Genomic DNA, 19891 nt, shown 5'->3' with positions numbered 1-19891 from the left:
TTTTTGCAAAGATCCTAGGAAAAAATCTGTTTAAAACAGAATTATAAAAAGATTATGCAGATCTTCTTTTCATTTCAGAATAAAAACTTAGATTGGTTTCCTCGGATGCGGGCCATGTCCCTAGTCAGCAATGAGGGAGATGGTGAACAAAATGAGCTTCGAATTCTTCAGGAGAAGCTCCAGTCAACCATGGATGTGGTGACACACCTCACAAACCAGCTGAATGAGCTGAAGGAACAGGTATGTAGAGACACATAAGTTGCTAAAGAAACTTAAGGTCAAAAGTACCTCCTGGCTATAAAGTTATTTGTCCTCTTGCTTCTTTAAATTAGTATGTATGTTACATTTTTGTGTACATCACTTGAGTTTTTAGACTATACAGCCAGAACACCACAAAAAGCAAGCTGTTACTTCTGGAAAAAAAAACAGTGTGCTAATGAATCTACAGATGCAAAAGCAAGCTAAATGCATCAGTCCAAAAATAAATAATTCCGCTGACCAGTACAATAAAGGTTGTCCTCCACAAATCTTCCAGTAATATTCCAAAAATAAGACCCACGAGCCACAGCCAAAGAAATTTAATAAATAAAATAACACACCAAACATAAAACAAACAGATTTTGCTCGCTTTCGTCTCGTATCCCGAGACTTCCTCAGAATCAACTGTAATTCAATTAGCCCTTGTTTAAATACCAATTAATCCCATTTGAATTGTAATTAGCAATCAATTGTCATAGCAATGAATTATCATGGCAACAAGTTGTCATAGCAATGCAGTGAGTAAATATATGTAGTTTGATATGTATCTCAAAAAAGCTTGCATTACTTGTTTGACACACAAAACATAATACATATAATTAAAAACACATAAAAATTGCAATAAAGTTAATCAACTTCTGCTAATAAAATATGTATGTATATATATATATATATATATATATATATATATATATATATATATGTATGTACAAACAATTGTATAAGTATGTGTGTAAAATCATTAGCAACAATTAAATAAATAGTAGTTATTGTTTATTTTATTTTATTTCATTTTATTTTATTTTATTTATATTTTAATTTCATAATAATTTTAATTTTAATTTTAAGGTAGGTATAATATAAATTAGACTATCTAACATATGAGAATATTAGTATAATAGTGTATGTAAAAACATGTAAAAATAAGTATATAAATATATAAATATGTGTACAATTATGAGTGTAAATATAAATATAAACATAAAAATAAACAATATAAATGTAAAAATTAATATAAATATATTAAATATGTGCATAAATGTAATAAATGCAAAACATTTCGCAACACAAACATTTCAAGGTGAAAATTAATACAGTCACTTGGGATTCAATGCCAATAATTTCAAGGCAGGTTTTAAAGAAATATGATCATTCATACCCGAATAGGAACATGAATCCAATCTAATCTGCCATGTCATCTCTCGATATTCTAAAAACGTCTCCCAATCACCACCCCTCTCTCTTTGTTTTACCTCTTCTAGTACCCAGAACTTGATATTCATATTTTTACATTTTTGTGTGTGCCTGTAAAGTGCGTTATTATCATTCTTCTTATTGATATCTCTTATATGTTCGTATATTCGAGTTCTTAAATTCCTTTCAGTTTTCCCCACATAATAGCCCCAACAAGTCTTACAATATGCAAGATAAACCACTCCTTTTGTGTAACAACTGGAGTAACTATAACTTTTCAATTTAAACCCAATACCAGGAATAAATAATTCCTTTTCACTAGCTAGGAATGGGCATTGTGCACATCTACCACATTTGTGGGTGCCTTTTTTAGTTTGTGCCCCTTCATCCATAACACATCTCTTTTTCTCAAAAATGTTTTTAAGATTCATGTTCCTCCTAAAACTGAATCTGAGAGGTTATTGGAAAATTGTTGTTCTATTTGTCATCCTACTGAACATATTCCAAATTCCATTAATGCATTTTTTCATCCATCCTATATCCGCATAATAAGTTAGGATTAATCGTGGCATTTCAATTGTGTTAATTATGGCACCATTAACTTCTATCTGATTGTCCTCAGAATGTCCTGTGGTCATATGTATATTCATATCACTATCATTCGTCAAACGTGGACCATATTTTGTATCATGACTCTTAATAATTTCCTTTTTAATATTCTGAATCATCTTATCGGGATATCCTCTCTCCTTAAACATATTGTGAACAACTTCAATCTCTTCCATAAAGTCTATCCTATCAGATGTCATTCTTGAAACTTTTATCATCTGACCTTTTATAACATTCTTTTTTAAAAACAATGGATGGTCACTCTGATAATGCAGATAGGAGTTTGAAAAACATTCCTTCCTATAAATCTTAGATTTATATGTCTTCTTAATGTAGTCTTTGGCTATCGTAACATCTAAATAATGCACCTCATCTTTATTATATTCAAAAGTAAATTGAAGGAACTTAGTACTTCTATTTAAATAATCAATGAATAATTGAATTCTTTCATACGTCCCTTCCCATATAATAAAGATATCATCCAGAAAACGAAAGTATTTAACTATATGTTGTTGAAACATTGAATCAAAGACATATGTTAGTTCCCAGTACAACATAATAATATTTGCATAAATTGGGGCACATGCTGAACCCATTGCTACTCCATCAAGCTGATGGTAGATGTCCCCTTGAAAATATATAAAATTATACTTGAGAACCAATTCCATGCTCTCCAAAACAAGCCTATACTCATCTGCATTAAGCATACTAAATTCAGTAAGCATTTTTTCAAACCATTCTAGGCCTTGCATGTGGGAAATAACTGAAAATAAATCTTTTACATCTATGGTTAAGGACAAATAATTATCTTGAAATGGTATGGTATTAAATTTTCTTAAAAAGTCCCAGGAGTCTATTAATACGTGTGGATATTGCAAATAAAAATATTTTAGCTTTGTGTCCACATAAATAGCTAGCGTTTGTGTCTTAGACCCCTGGGATGTCACTATTGGTCTCAAGGGGGGGGTCATCAACCTGTTTGTGTATCTTTGAAATCCCAAAGATTTCAGGTATTATTGGTTTGGGTACCCTCAGGAAATTATATAAATCCACATCAATAAGTCCCTGCATAAGATTGTTCTCTAATATGAGGTCAATTCTCCTATATAGTATATTAATTTCATTCCTTGAAATAATACGGTATCTATTTTCTGTATCTATAATCTTCATCATCCTATTTGTATAGTCCCATTTATCCATGAGGACTACCCCTCCCACCTTGCCTGGTTTAATGATTCTCAATTTTTCATTATTATTTAATAATTGGAGAATGTTACCTTCTTCCATAGTCAAATTTTTGTTATTAATCGACCTACCTCTTTTCCTATATTCATCCCTCACCATATTCAGGACACACATTTCAAAATTCTGGATATCTTGCTGTAGGGGTGGATTGTATATACTTCTACTCTTCAAAACACTAGTTTCATTGTGATGTTTATCATGAAACAAAATTCCTAAGTTCAATTTTCTTGTAAATAGTTTTATATCCAATACCATTTCTTCAATTTTAGGTTTCCTTATTGGTACAAAACTGAATCCCTTTGTAAATAATCCAAAGAATCCTTGTGTTACCTCTACATCTGTATAATTATAAATATTAAAATTATTGTATGTGTGTATCGTATACTTGTTATTGCTGTTACTATTCATATTATTATCTACATTTTCAAACTGACCGTATAAATTATCCTTATTTCTAAAAAATTCTTCCTGACTAATGTCAAGAGTATCAAAAATACAAGTAGTAATAGTATCATGGTCCATCTCCTTTCAATCACCATTGCTACATATATTAATATTAGTATAAAAATTAGTAATGGAATCTATCTCCTGTACTTCCCTCTGCCTGATTGTCTTACATATTGGTTGCCCGTTGCCTCTGCATGAGTTTGCTGACAGTTCTGATTCCTGATTCTTTCCGACCTCCTTGGTCCCTGTCCCTCCCCGAAAGAGTCCTCAATTTCACAGGTGACTACTTCACCTAAACTATTGTTATTATTATAGTAAAAGTTGTCGTTTAGGTACCTATGTTCTGATCCATTACCAAATCTATAGTCCCCATTTTGTTGTTGTTCTTTATTAAAACGCAGTACATACCTATCGTACCTCCTTCTATTAAAAATAACATAAGCTCTACCTTCACTATAATCTACAATATCTCGTTCTAATTTACTCACTTTCCTTTTGTAATTTTTTGAGATGTCATAATCCACATCCTGCAGTACCCTACAGTAAATGTTCTTATATTCAGTAACTGTGAATAATAAATCGTTGCTAATTTCTTCTTTTAATTTATCGATGTCATTCTTACAACTTTCCATAATTTTAACATTATCTTCAACCATTGCTTCCAAAATTGCTAACCCACAATTGTTTAATAAATTCAAAACAATTTTAAAAAACACATTGTTCCCACCAGTGTTGTTGGGAAACTTGTTAAGTCTTAAACCTTTCGGAACAATTTTCTGTTTTATACATTTGGTTAAATACCAATTATCCAAAACCATATTCCTGTACCTGGTTAATTCATTTTTAAATGTCTTGCATTTGTCCTTAAAACAAGCATTGGTTGGCACCCTTCTTTCCATCTCCCTCGGCATCGATGAAAAAGACTTGTCCAGCCACTCGGCAAAATTGATGTTATTATATGTGTCCAAACGCTTCTGCAGACTTTCAGGAGTTTCACCTGAATACTGTAAAACTCTCGCCCTTCCGTTACCAACAGCGTTCCCATAATCTCGTTCACCATTGCCGGCTCGGCTGGCTGTACGTATTCCTCCTTCCCTTACTCCTGACGTCACCGCCAATACGTCTTGGTTCACTGGACTACCCTGAGCACAAGGGATGAAAGTGCTCAAATCAGATTGCTCAGTTAATGACTGTGGGCTCTGTGAATGGGTTTGAACAACCCGAATAAGTTGACTCAATAAAGAGTTGTCGTTTTCCATAATCGGGGACTCCTTGTAACTGACCAGCAAAATTAAACTTGTAAACTCCAAAAACCACCTCTCAACTCACTCAGGACCAAAAATAAATAATTCCGCTGACCAGTACAATAAAGGTTGTCCTCCACAAATCTTCCAGTAATATTCCAAAAATAAGACCCACGAGCCACAGCCAAAGAAATTTAATAAATAAAATAACACACCAAACATAAAACAAACAGATTTAGTGCGCTTTCGTCTCGTATCCCGAGACTTCCTCAGAATCAACTGTAATTCAATTAGCCCTTGTTTAAATACCAATTAATCCCATTTGAATTGTAATTAGCAATCAATTGTCATAGCAATGAATTATCATGGCAACGAGTTGTCATAGCAATGCATTGAGTAAATATATGTAGTTTGATATGCATCTCAAAAAAGCTCGTATTACTTGTTTGACACACAAAACATAATACATATAATTAAAAACACATAAAAATTGCAATAAAGTTAATCAACTTCTGCTAATAAAATATGTGTATGTATATATATATATATATATATATATATATATATATATATATATATATATGTATGTACAAACAATTGTATAAGTATGTGTGTAAAAACATTAGCAACAATTAAATAAATAAATAGTAGTTATTGTTTATTTTATTTTATTTCATTTTATTTTATTTTAGTTATATTTTAATTTCATAATAATTTTAATTTTAAGGAAGGTATAATATAAATTAGACTATATATTATTAGTATAATAGTGTATGTAAAAACATGTAAAAATAAGTATATAAATATATAAATACGTGTACAATTATGAGTGTAAATATAAATATAAATATGAACATAAAAATAAACAATATAAATGTAAAAATTAATATAAATATATTAAATATATGCATAAATGTAATAAATGCAAAACATTTCGCAATACAAACATTTCAAGGTGAAAATTAATACAGTCACTTGGGATTCAATGCCAATAATTTCAAGGCAGGTTTTAAAGAAATATGATCATTCATGCCCGAATAGGAACATGAATCCAATCTAATCTGCCATATCATCTCTCGATATTCTAAAAACGTCTCCCAATCTCCACCCCTCTCCCTTTGTTTCACCTCTTCTAGTACCCAGAACTTGATATTCATATTTTTACATTTTTGTGTGTGCCTGTAAAATGCGTTATTATCATTCTTCTTATTGATATCTCTTATATGTTCGTATATTCGAGTTTTTAAATTCCTTTCCGTTTTCCCCACATAATAGCCCCAACAAGTCTTACAATATGCAAGATAAACCACTCCTTTTGTGTAACAACTGGAGTAACTATAACTTTTCAATTTAAACCCAATACCAGGAATAAAAAATTCCTTTTCACCAGCTTGCATCAGTCCTCCAAGTCTGAATTAACATCTACATTTTAAAAATGGTCTTTTTTCAATCTAGAAGGTTAAGAAGCAATGTCATGTGGCTTGTGTTTAATGTTTTCAAGTCTGATGAAGACATATAATTGCTCGTGGTATTGTACAGTTGTGTGTTTTTCCATCTACTATGTGCAGTGGACATCCATGATTACTGTAAGAATGCAGGACAGAGCCATATGAAGTAGAACTATTCAGTTGTTAAAGAAGAACATCAGAAATTGTTTTAATTTACTAAGTAGTCTAAGTGGAAGCTGGCTACTTTGGCTTTAGAAAGACCATCCATTCCATCTTCTTAACACAACCTCTATATCCAGAAGATAAGGAAAGTGGAGCAGAGTTCAATGCATTGAGGATTAGAGTGATAACGTAAGGAGGAAATGGAAAGGGTATGTAAGGAGGAAATGGAAAGGGTATGTTGTAATTAGAGAGACAACTTTAAGAGGAAGTGAAAAGGAGATATTTGTGTGAAAAGGTAGAGTAAAGTTAGTGTGAGGCACACATGCATGCATGCTTTTATACATGTATATATATGTGTGTGTGTGTGTGTGTGTGTGTGTGTGTGTGTGTGTGTGTGTGTGTAGTCAAGAGTGCACATGGCTGTTAATTTTAGGTTAGATAATGCCTATAGGTGCAGCCATCAGTTTGAGACATTTGTTCCCTTCTGGAGGGTTAAACTTCATGATTTGAAGATGTACATACTTTTATGTGTTTGTTCCATGTTAATAGGGGATGGTGATGTTTGTATTTAGTTTTTTGTTTGAGGGCTTTCATTAAAACAAAAAGTCTCGAAAATGTAACATAGATTCAAATGGAGATGAGAAAAAAACAACTGTACAAAAGATCAGCCTGCCAAACATTAGTATATGCATGTAACACAAAAGCTGGAAATACATATTCAAAAAACTGTCGTGTAATAGATGGGACCAGTAGCTTTTATCATGATGGCTATGCTGTCCATATTTTCCTGGAAAGTTATCTATGCCTTACAGATATAGATAAAAAGGAAAGAATATTGAATTGTATTAAGAAATGTAAAGTGCAAATAGCAATGCTGCAGGAGACACATTTGGAAAGAAATTAGCATGTGAATTTGAAAAAAAGAAGATTTCAGAACAAATATTCAGTGTATTATCAGGACAGAGGAAAAGGGTAGTAATTATACTAATTGCTAGAGGGGCTCCAATAGTCATTGATGAGGGATAAAAGACAAAAATAGTAGAGTTGTGGTAATAAGGGGCTGCTGGCAAGGGAGGAGGATTACACTGGCATGTATTTATATTACACCGAAAACTGATACTATGGTGCTTAGGAAAATTGTGGGAGAAGTCAGCTTTCAGCAGGAAATATTATTTATAGGTGGGGACTGGAATTTGATTTGCAATAGTGAGGATGTGTCAGAGGGACCTAGAAGGGACAATATAACAAAAGAGAGTAGATTTCTGAAGAAATTCATGAAAATATTTGGTATGGAATATGTGAATTCAGTAATAGAAACTTGGACAGAATTTACATAGTATTCCTCGAGGTATAATAACTGGGCTAGACTACTTGGAAATTATATTTCACACATACAGTCAAGAAAAGTTGGCTTTATTTGCAGATGATATTATTTTGTACCTGATAAATCCATAAAAGGACATATCAGCGTTGTGGAACATTTTGAGACAGTTTTGAGTTTTTTCAGGATATAAAATTAATAATGTAAAACAAAAGCTACAGCTGTAAATTAGGTACCCACACACAAATTGGTGCAGTAATACCCATATTTATGGGGACATAATAAGATGCAGTATTTAGGACTATGGATTCAAAAGGCTTCTGTTATGGTGGCTAAGGATATGTGGGAAGAGACTAAACAGAAGTTAACATAAAAACTGAGAAACTGGAAACTCTTATTTATGGATATAGATAGTAAGATACATACAGTGAAAATATTTTTAGTCCCTTTAGTCTTGTACATAGGTCAGGCATACTTTTATTAACCCGAGGAGAAGTTGTGAAAGGGCAAGAGTTAAGCGGGATAAGTTGATCCTTCCAGTATCACAAGATGGTTTAGGTTTACCTGATTTGAAGGGATATTTTAGAGCTACACAAGTAAGGCTCATATACACAACACAAACAGAAGGTTACAATTCAAAGTGGAAATGAATGATAATGAAGTGGGGGGGACGGGCTCAAGAAACAGAGAGAATGGGATTGTGGATGCAGATCCTTAAGGAGAATAATAACAACTGAACAGGATATTATATTCATAAAGTAGCAGAAAGTATTCTAAGAACTAAGTCAATACAAGAATGGAGAAGGGAGATTTTGTCAATAGGGATGACTGCAAGTAGGGGTACAGAAAATAGGCAAGAAAGGAATGGAATTTACTGGAGAAACCTAGCAAAGGAACCAACATATTACGAACAAATAACTCAAGCAGGAAAAGTAATAGGGTGGGATGAGGAAAAGAAGACATTTGGATTGCAGGCTGAAGACTACCTTCCCTATCAGAGCTTCATCTCAGAGAATAGGCAAAGGCAAAGGGATAGGGGGATTTTAAGTGAAAGACCTGCTCTGTAGAGCATTTAGTTGAATCCAGAACAGAAGCAGCTGTTAAAAAAGGATAATTATTAGGGAATATGAAATATTGCATGCTAACTATAAGAATCAATCAGAGGAGGCTAGAAAAGATTGGGAAGAGAGACTGGAAAAGCAATTTGGAAGAAAACAACAAAAAGACATATGCATGGCTCCAAGTATGCAACAAAGTCCAGAAGGTTTAGGATCTTTGCTTGGAAGTGTTTACATAGGTATTTTTATGCCCCAAATAGACATCAAAGAATTTTTCCTCAGGTAAATAGCAAATGTTGAAGGTGTGATGGAGAAGAAAGAACGAGGTAACTGGGAACATATGTTTTGGGAGTGTAATGAGTTGGTAGATTTAAAAAATTCTCAACAGAGTACTTTATCAGAAATATTCAGTGAGCAAATGGCTGCAAGTAAGTAAATGATTCTTTTGAGCTGGGATACAGGATCTAAATTGCCCAGATATACTAAGGCCTTATTAAGTTTAATTCTGTTGGCTGCCAAAAAAGCAATTACTAGAAGATGGAAATCAATGTCTACATCAACTGTATTTGAGGAACTGAATATTATAAAAGTGATAAAAGAATTGGAAGAGGGACGTTTAGAAAAGGGAAGGAACAAGTTGCATAGAAGTAAATGGAAATTGTGGGAACACCACATGCATAATAATATACAGGAAGAGGAGGAGTGAGGTTTAAGAGAAGGCAGGAATTCAGCAATTTTTTATACTGTTAGAGTGATGATAGTATCTAAGAAAATATATGTGATGTATGTTGTATTTAAATGGAAAAATGTTAAAATGGTTGGTTTTCTATTCTTTTCTGTTAATGTATGTTTGCCTATGCTTAAATGATAATTTAATAAAAGTGTTAGAAAGTGCACGACTGCTGTCAAAAAGAGGATACCATGAAAGTTTGGAATGTATTTGGCAGAATGGTGATGTAATGGAAAGCTTATATGAATGAGGAGAAGAGAGCCCCAGAAGTAGAAGACATGGTGATCACTGGGATGGCTGGGTGCAGAATGGGTGTAGAGGGGTGGAGAGGCAGAATGCAGAATCGTAGGATGATCGTAGCTGTTTAGGGTTCCATTACTGGGAGGTGAGGAAATGGGCAGACAAATGACTGAAGAGGAGACATACAAGGGGTGTCTAAAAAGGAAAATGGGTAAGCTTAGTACACAAGAGAATGAAGAAAATAGAAAAGTAGAAGGGCATCTGGAATTGGCCAAAAAGATGAAAGATAATCAGTAGATGAGGATTTTAGAGTATGGAAGAAGGCAGGCGGGAATCAGTTGAAAGTGATCTGAAGAAAGAGAGATTGCTCCTTGGTGATTCAGTCATGTGGTCGATAACACAGAAGACGTGTAGCTAAGGGGAGGACAACACATCTGTGTACAACAGTTAGTAAGCTAAGTAGCCTTTTCTCTCATCTGTAGGTACACTGCAGACAGGGTGATAAAGGAGAAAATAATGTACTTCGACATGAAGAGATGGTGAAATGAAAATTGTTGGAGCAGTATGTGGGGGCTAGTCAGTAGATTCAGGGGATACCTTTCACTTACTGCTGTGGGGAGACTGTTGTTGAAAGAAAGACTAAAGCAGTTAACAGAGACTATGGCTGTTAAATGAAGTCCTCAGAAATACTGTAAGAGGAAGAATTACTGGAGAAAAGGGCATGGTGAACCTAGGGGATGGAGGCTAAAGTACTCTGAAAGCATGCATATCATTTCTCACACTTCAGAAGGGCAATATTCATAAGAAAAGAACAGACATCAGTTTATATAACTGAGAATACAAGCTATAATGTACCCTTTGGCTTAGTTTAACCCTAACTTTACAGAATAGCTGTGTCTTTTAGTACAGCTGCCACTTTGGGGTAACTGTTCCTATTATAAAGAGTATAGTTTCTTTTTAGAATTTGTACTTTCATGTATTTAGACTAAGAATACACAGCAACTCCAAATTGAATACAGGAAATAAGCACTGAAGTCGTAGTCCACAGCCAACAAGAGATTTATTAGTATAAAACCAACAGTTAATATGAAGTGCTTTTTGTTTGGTCTAATGACTCAAACTTCTTCAAATAAAATTTTAACTTCAAGCTGCAGTGGTGGAGCTGCGGTAGCGTTGTCGCCTCACAATAAGACGCTGTCTGGTTTGATTCTCAGCTAGAGTGTCTTCTGCGCGGAGACATGCGTGAATGGGCGTACCTTCGTTGAAGGTTGTGCGTCAGAGCTGGCAACTCGGCACGTAAAAATCTATCTGCCAATCATTAGCGGACCGGAGTTCCGCTGTGGCGACCCCTAACTGGGAAAAGCCGAAAGACACAACAACAACAACAAGTTTTCTTAAAAAGGTTTAGATCATATGAGATTTATTAGTATAAAACCAACAGTTAATATGAAGTGCTTTTTGTTTGGTCTAATGACTCAAACTTCTTCAGATAAAATTTTAACTTCATAGTTTGCGTAAAAAGGTTTAGATCATATGACTTTTCTCATTTACATAGTTAATTAAATCATTAACCCTTTGAAAATCAAATTACATTAGTAACTACTGCAGCCTAGGTTAAAAACCACTTAAAGTAAAAGAAAGCAGCAAAAAGAGAGCAGTTAGTTGTCTGTTTAGCCCAGTGTCAGTCATGCCCTGCTTTTTACATCGATAAAACCGAACGTAAACTGTGGGAGCGTTATACGAGCACCTATACTGTATTAACAAAAACAAGATGAAGAACGCAGTGGCAAGACACATTATTTATTTTCCAGCACATCAATTTAAATTCGGGGCCATTGACCAAGTGAACACAGACACCGGGAGGGACCTAATTACTATTCTTTTGGAAAAATTTGAATTGTTATGGCAGTTGCGTACTGATGCATATTTACACCCTGGTTTAAATGAAACATGTTCTATCTTGTGCTATTTAAAATTGAAAAGTTTGACTAGATGAACAAGGTCAAAAATGTAATATTCATTACAGTAGGAGTATATTACAGCTTGATTATGATATAATATGTTAATATTACATTTCATAAGGGTTATGGACAGCTTTGTGTAATGCAGTATGAATACTTTTGTTTTTTTTCTGCTCTCTTTTTGCTGCTTTCTTTTACTTTAAGTGGTTTTTAACCTAGGCTGCAGTAGTTACTAATGTAATTTGATTTTCAAAGGGTTAATGTTTTAATTAACTATGTAAATGAGAAAAGTCATATGATCTAAACCCTTTTAAGCAAACTATGAAGGTAAAATTTTATCTGAAGAAGTTTGAGTCATTAGACCAAATGAAAAGCGCTTCATATTAACTGTTGATTTTATACTAATAAATCTCTTGTTGACTGTGGACTACAACTTCAGTGCTTATTTCCTGTAGTTACTTTCATGTATTTGCTATGAGTTAAAAAAAGTTAGGGAGGGTTTTAAAATATATTTAGTTTGTTGTTCCTTGACTGTTTTTATTGCGATGTGAAAAGTCTGGGAAAATGTGACATGGATTCAAATATAAAGATGCGGAGAAACAACTAATAGAAGATCAGACTACCAATCATTATTGTGTTCAAGTGAGCTCTAAGTTGGAAACGTATATTCAAAAGAACTGCTCCTTCAAGTCTGCCTTCTTATAAACACATTTTCAGTTTTAGACCATGTTTATAAAATGTTTGTTATGTTTATAACAAGAGAATAGAAAAGATGTTACCAAAGTTGATAGATATGGATCAATGTGGTTTTGAGGAGGGGAAGCAAACATCTGACAAATTAATAGAACAATGATAATCCAGAGGGAAGCAGAGAGTGCAAGGAAATTTCATTAGTTTTGGTGAGTCTTGATAAAAGAGAAAGCGTTAGAAAGAATCATTTGGGATTTTATGAGTAGGGAAATGGTAGCATGTGCACTCCCTGATAGAATAATAGGGTTAATAAGGAGGATATATGAAGGGTTACAGGCTAGAATATACGTGGAAGGGTTTCTTTTTGACAAACTGTGTTTGAACAGATGAACTAGGGAGATATATCCTCTTCCTCCTTTGCTATTTCCTTCATATTTAGAACCATTAACAAACAACTAAGTGATTACAATATTCAAGGATTAAACTAGCATAATACTCACAAATTGCAAATCATATAATTTTATACTTAATGAATCCAGAATGGACATTTTATCATTGTGGAACATTTTGAGAAAATTTTAAGTCTTTGGGGGATATAAAATAAATGAAGACAAAGCAAATGCAATAGTGGTAAACTATGTATACATCCATGAATTGGTTCAGAAATGTATTTATTAATTTAACATTCATTTTCCGGGAAAGTCTGACTAGACACAAGTCCATTTTCAGCAGAGGCCTGAGGAGAAAAGCTCCATAAGTAACAGTAAATTTTAATGCACAAATTACAATAATAAAGTATAAAGTAAACAAAATGTAGTATACATAAGAAAATACAAATTTGTTAAACCATGACAACAAAACCTAGGCTTTGTAAAGTATGACTTATGTCAAGATGTAAGGTTAAGACAGGCCGGTAGGAATAAAAGATTAAACACAGGGGAAGAAGTTGGATATGGTTGAGGTATACTGTGATGTATCAGAGCATTCACTAGGGGTTAGTACAGGAACATAGCCACTTATTTTTTTAGATAAACTTTAAGTGATGGCTTAAAGTGGTTAGTAGATGAGAGTGAGAGAATGGAGTTAGGAAGGGAGTTCCATATACGAGATATATAGCTGGAAAATAAAGATTCTCCTGCGGTCTTGATGGTCTTGGAGATGGTGAGTAAGTTCTTATTGTTAGAGTGAAATGGTCTGCTGGATCTGTAAGGAAGGATGAGATTTTGTAGTGCAGGGATTCGGGTTGGTTGTGTTATGATCTTGTGAGTTAGAGAGAGTTAGTTGTAAAGAATAATGTTGGGAAGTTCAAGCCAGTCTAGTATCCTTAAAGCTGTACAATGATGTGTTCTATACGGGCAGTCAGATGCAAACTTAGCAGTTTTATTACAACATGCTTCTAGCTTAGATAGGTCAGTTTTCCTACGATTAGTTAAAATTGGAGAGGCATATAGTAGAGTGGAGAGCAGATGGGTTTGTGCTAATGTAATTCTGGCCATTTTGGTTAGGAACCTTTTGTGTCTATATAGACTTCCAAGTTTCTTATGGACTTTTTTTATTGTTAGTGAGACATGTAAGTCAAATTTTAGGTTATTGTCTATTTCCACTCCAAGAAGCTTTGTATGGGTTGTCTTTGGCTATTATGTTAAATGGTGGGCATGAGATAGATGTCTTGTTATGTATGTCGGAGGAGTAATAATTTAGTTTTGTTTGGGTTCAGGATTAGATGGGCACTGGCTAACCATGTTTCAATTGAAGTGAAAGATTCCTGTGTTTGAGAATGAAGAGCTGATAGAGAAGTGGCAGCACTGTCAGTACAGATATGTGTTGAATCATCTGCAGACTGTATTATAGAACCATGTGAAGTAGCTGTGTGTAGATTATTAGTAAAGAGGGAGAAAAGGAGAGGGCCCAAGATAGATCCTTTGGGGACACCAATGGATAAAGGAAGGCATGGAGATAGGTCACTTTGCCATAGAACAAATTGTTGACAGAATATCCATACTTGTGGGGACATGATAAGATGGAGTATGTTATATCTCTTCAGGTACAGCCAGATGCTGACGTCAGTCCTGAAGTGAAGCAGCGTACTAGAAAAATATAGCAAGTAAATGTACACATTGTGTGATATGAGCTACTTGTAAAAGTTTAGATCCTTTCACAGCTCCTGTGATTGCAGTAAAAAATACCTTTCTCAGATCTTTGACACAAGATTAAGCTATTCTTGTAATAAGATGAACCTTCCTACCATTTCTAACTTTTATCAGGGTTCTAATTCCTTGTTGTTTGCATCTTTGAAAGTTTATAAGGTCTTTCTCAGCGGTACCACCTTACATTTGGCCTCATGGTACCCCCTTTTATCTGACCTCCTGTCAAGGATCCTGTCCCCACAGCAGATATAACATATTTTAGAGAAATTGACTGCCTTCCTCCTTGTAAATCAGCTGTTACGGCAGAAGTAAAATATGTATAGTGCAAAATGATTTTGTAGTTGCTATTACTTCTGCTTGAAGAGTTTCTTGAGCTGCAAGCCTTCTGTATTCTTTCTCCATGCTTAATTTTCCATTAGGACAGAGTGTCATTGCAAACTAACCTGTCTTGTATGCATAAGGCAGTCACTGAAACAAACCACAATCAGTATGTTAACCTGCCTGGTTTCTTTCCTAAACTGATGTAGCACAGGCAAAGATTCATTTGCATTGTGGGAATATCCCCAAGCTGCTCATATTTTTTTGTGGACAGAACCAAAACTCTTAGGAAACACAGTTGTGTCCTCTTCCAATAAAAAATGGGCTGTAGCTTTTCTATATGTACTTTATCCATGTGGTTGACTGAACAGATTGAATTTTGTTATGAGGAATACAGTAACGAAGGCAATGGGTACCTCTCAATCATTGTTTCAAAAGTGCTTCAATATATGATATTTATGCAGCACCTGCTATGTGTACTTACCTCAAAACTTTTGCAGGACAGTAGGCTGGATGTGATCTCAGTCATCATTTGGGGCCACATTTATTATGTGTATGCTCCTCAGAAGGTGACCATATAAAAGGATACAATTGGAACTTTGTCCTACTGTTGATGAGTTAAGGACCTTCTCCTACCAGAAACCATTGTTAGATACTTTCATAACATTAGATCTGAATGAGCAGGTGGGCTCTTGCCAACATTCTCATTCTCCTTCCCCTACCTCACTGCAGACATTTTCTAGAGAATTACTAGTGATTATGCTTTCTCTCATCAGATATACCATGGCATAACAGAAATCTGGAGAAGATAGTTTCCTGAGCATCATGGATAAAACAGGAGGGTTCCAATAACCAGAGAAAGTTTCAGCTGCTAAGCTGACCAAAGTCCTGTAGCTTTAGTCCTACTGCCTTGACAAGTATGGATCTACTCATGCAAGTATAATATTACAGAAAATGTATAACTTTCGTTTTAGCACCTTGGGTTGTCATCCTAATAGGATCAAGGCAGCCACCTTGATATCCTATGCTCCCTCCTTCAGACCAACAAACAGAAGTTGCATTGTTACCTGCTTTCAAAATCATGCGGCCTCTGCTGCAGTTGATTAATAGTTTCTTTATGGTGTCCATTTGCTGCCTGTGCTTCTTACATGTAGGTGGCCCGCATCGAGACAGACAAAGTACAGTTGTGTACACTTACCATAAATGTAGATGTTCGAGTGTATTCATTGTTGCAGTCATTACATTTGGGTTATTTGCTTGCAGGTAGCTCTCAGTCGGCCTGATTAACCAAGTCTTGGGTCCTGCATCGGTTGCTGTCCCTTCTTCCATGACATCAGGTCGTCGGGGTATAAAACATGCAGCCGACACCATTACATCAGTCTTTCTTGCCCCAGATGTCAGGTGCCCCCCTAATGGGGAGCAATTAAATATAAAAGCACAAAGATATACCTCCAACAAAAAAAACAAATACACCAAAAAGGCTTTTAAGCATAGTAAAGGAAAGTAGAGGTATAGCCAAAAGAATTTAGGTGGCTGGAGGGAGGGTAACCAATACTGCAACAGTGAATACACTCGAACATCTACATTTATGGTAAGTGTACACATCTGTACTATGTTCTTCATGTTTCACTGTTGCAGTCATTACATTTGGGTAGATTCCCAAAGCTATGGTTGGGAGGAAGAATTTAGATAGCATTAGGGCCAGCTATAAGGCCCTGCAAGACTGCAGTGGCAAAGCCAGCTCTGGATTTAGAGAAAATTGGCAAATGATAATGCTTGGTGAAAGTATGTACAGAACTCCATTTAGCAGCTTCTAGGATGTCCCTGGTAGGAATGCCTCTGGCAAAGGCTGTAGAGGTAGATGCAGCCCTGGTGGAGTGAGGTCTGATCCCTTGGGGGATAGGTTTTCCATGGTGCTTATAGCAGAAATTAATGCAATGGCTTATCCATTTAGAAATGGTTTGCTTTGAAATAGCCTTCCCCTCTGCCCTTGCAGCAAATGCCACCAGCAGTTGTTCAGATTTCCTTTGAGGTTTAGTCCTGTCCAAGTAGAATCCAAGTTGTCTGTGCACATCTAAGGAATGCAGTATCTATTCCTCTTTATTCTGTGGACTGGGAAAGAAGGTTGGCAAATGAATGGACTGTTTAAGAGCCACACTAGATACCACCTTGGGCATGAAGGATGGATTGGTTCTGAGGGGCACCCTGTCCTTATGAAAGATGATGAAAGGCTCCACTGCCATAAGGGCCTGTAATTCAGATACCCTTCTAGCTGAAGTGATTGCTAAAAGGAAAGCTGTTTTCCAAGAAAGAAATTTTAAGTCTGCAGTAGCAGAAAGGAGGTAGAGTGAGTTTCTCCAAGACAAATATAAGGTCCCAGGCTGGGGTTGGAGCTCTCCTGGGTGGTCTCAAATTTATGGCCCCTCTGAGGAACTGCTTGAGCAGTGGATGAGAGAAGAGGGGAGGTTCTGTGTTATAATGAACTGAAATGGCTGAGGCATGGATTTTAATGGAGGAAAAAGACAGGCCCTTGTGAAGCATCTCAGTTAAGTATTGTACAATATGAGATAAATTGGGCGCTGCTGTGCTCATCCCTTGAGACTGGTTCTAGGCAAAGAATCTTTTCCATTTTTCAGCATAAGATTTTCGAGTACTAGGCCTCCTTGCCTCTAAAATGATATCCATAACAGGTTTGCTGAGGGATGGTAAAGGAGAGATTAAATAATTAGCCAGGCTGCAAGGTTCAGTGTTAGAAGCTGAGGGTGCAGAATCTGGTTCTCCTGCTGAGACAGCAGGGAATGAGTCTGAGGCAGGTGCCATGGAGATAACCATGACACACTGCACAGGAGGGGTTACCAGTGTTGGCGCGGCCAGTCTGGAGCAATCAAAATCATCCTTGGTTTGTCCTGTTTGATTTTTAGTAGTACTTTGGAGAGCAGAGGCAGAGGGGGGAAGGCATGGACTGATAGGTTTTTCCAGCTGAAGGACAGAGCATCCACTTTCCAGGCTTGTTTGTGGGGAGTCCTTGTGCAAAATTTGTCTAATTGGTAGTTCTGGGGAGAGGCAAACAGGTCTATATCTGGGCTCCCCCATTTGCTTGTCAACATGTTAAAAGTCCTTGTTTCCAGTTTCCACTCGTGTGGGTCCATGAGGTTTCTGCTTAGTCCATCTGCCAGTGTATTTAATTTTCCTGGCAGGAATTGAGCTTGTAGGTGCACTTGGTAGCTCAAGGCTGTGTTCCACAATGCCATGGCTAGTCTGCAGAGGGGGTAAGAATGTGTACCCCCCTGCTTGTTTATGTACCACATAACAGTGGTGTTGTCCATCTTTACCATTAGTTGTCCTGGAAGAATGTGGTCCTTGAAGGCTGTCAGAGCATTCTGTACAGCTAACATTTCTTTTTGATTGATATGCAGGTGCATTTGACTTGGGTTCCATTTGCCCTGAATGCACTTCCCTGCCAGGTGAGCCCCCATGCATAGTCTGATGCGTCTGTTGTTAGGGTTTGGGCAGCAGGGGGGTGGTGTGAAAGGTAGTCCCTTGTTTTGGTGGCAGGCCTCTGCCCACCAAAGGAACTCTAGGCATAGGCAAGGTATGATAGGAATCATTGTTTCTAGGTCTTGAGAATGTTGACACCATAGGCTTTTTAGATACCACTGTAGTTTCCTTATATGCAGCCTTGCATATGGAATTAGAAGAATGCAGGAGGCCATGAACCCCAAGGCTTGCAGTATTTGTCTTGCAGATAGCAAGGATTTTGTGGCCACTTGTTTGAAGTAGGTTGTCAAATTAATTTGTTTCTCTGGCGTGAGGTAAGCCATCTGGGAAGATGTATTCAAGCTTGCTCCCAGGAATATAATTTGTTGTCAGGGTACCAGGTGTGATTTCTTTTAAATTATGGTATACCCCAGACAAGTTAGAACCCTTTGTACAAAGGCCAGATGATTCAAAAGTATGTCCTGGCTTTCTGCCTGAATTAGACAGTCGTCCAGGTATGGGTATATTTGAATATTTCTTTGCCTGCAAAATGCAATAACTGGAGCTAGGCACTTTGTGAATACCCTGGGTGCAGTAAATAAGCCAAAGGGCAGTGCAGAGAACTGATAGTGCGTGTAGCCTGCTTTGAAGCATAGGTATCTTCTGCAAGATTCCCTGATTGGGATGTGCAGGTATGCTTCTTTTAAATCTAGTGTTGCCAACCAGGCATCTTTGCCTAACATAGGAAGTAATTAGTGAAGAGTCAGCATCTTGAATTTTGGAATCTCCAAAAAGGTGTTTAGAGTAGACAGGTCCAGGATAGGACGCCATGAATTGTCTTTTCTGGTTACCAGGAAAAGTCTTGAGTAGAAACCTTGTCCCTTTTCCTCTTCTGGTACCAGCTGAATAGCCCCCATGTTTAAGAGAGAAAGTACTTGTTTTTGGGCCTCTGCCCACTGATTTGGGGGTAAATCCAGCCACCCGCTTGGTGTTGGCAACATGTGGAAGTGAAATCTGTATCCCTGGGACACTATATTTAAAACCCATTTGTCCTGAGTAATGAGTTCCCAATTCTTTGCATGAGGAGCAATCCTTCCCCCCAAAGGGGCAGCCAACTGATAAGTGCTTGGAAATTTTAAAAGGAAGTCATTGAGACAGTTTACCATAGGGGGGAGTCTTATTATTCCCAGATTTGGAAGTGGAGGCCCCCCACTACTTAGTTCTGCATGTCCCCTGGGACTGAAACCTTTGTTTTTTTCTGTGTCTGGGTTTGGCTTGAGAAGACCTGGAAGGGGCTGGAAAGGACCAGTTCTTAGAGGGCCAGTGCCTACTAAATCTAGGA

At 36.3% G+C, this 19891-nt stretch overlaps 1 protein-coding gene across 1 annotated transcript in view; it reads left to right on the top strand.

Annotated features, from left to right (window-relative positions):
- The window catches only part of ITPR3 (inositol 1,4,5-trisphosphate receptor type 3), a 2403054-nt gene that overhangs the window by 2359512 nt on the left and 23651 nt on the right, over positions 1 to 19891 (top strand). The window contains exon 57 of the mRNA XM_044076491.1: positions 79 to 240. Within this exon, the coding sequence (XP_043932426.1) occupies positions 79 to 240 (162 nt within the window). The remainder of the gene's footprint in view (positions 1 to 78; positions 241 to 19891) is intronic.

The sequence above is a fragment of the Protopterus annectens genome, chromosome 7.part0 (assembly GCF_019279795.1).
Source record: "Protopterus annectens isolate FY-2018-M chromosome 7.part0, PAN1.0, whole genome shotgun sequence".
Classification (NCBI taxonomy): Eukaryota; Metazoa; Chordata; order Ceratodontiformes; family Protopteridae; genus Protopterus; species Protopterus annectens.
The sequence above is the reverse complement of the archived record's forward strand: the minus strand, read 5'-3'. Positions and strand labels throughout refer to the sequence as shown.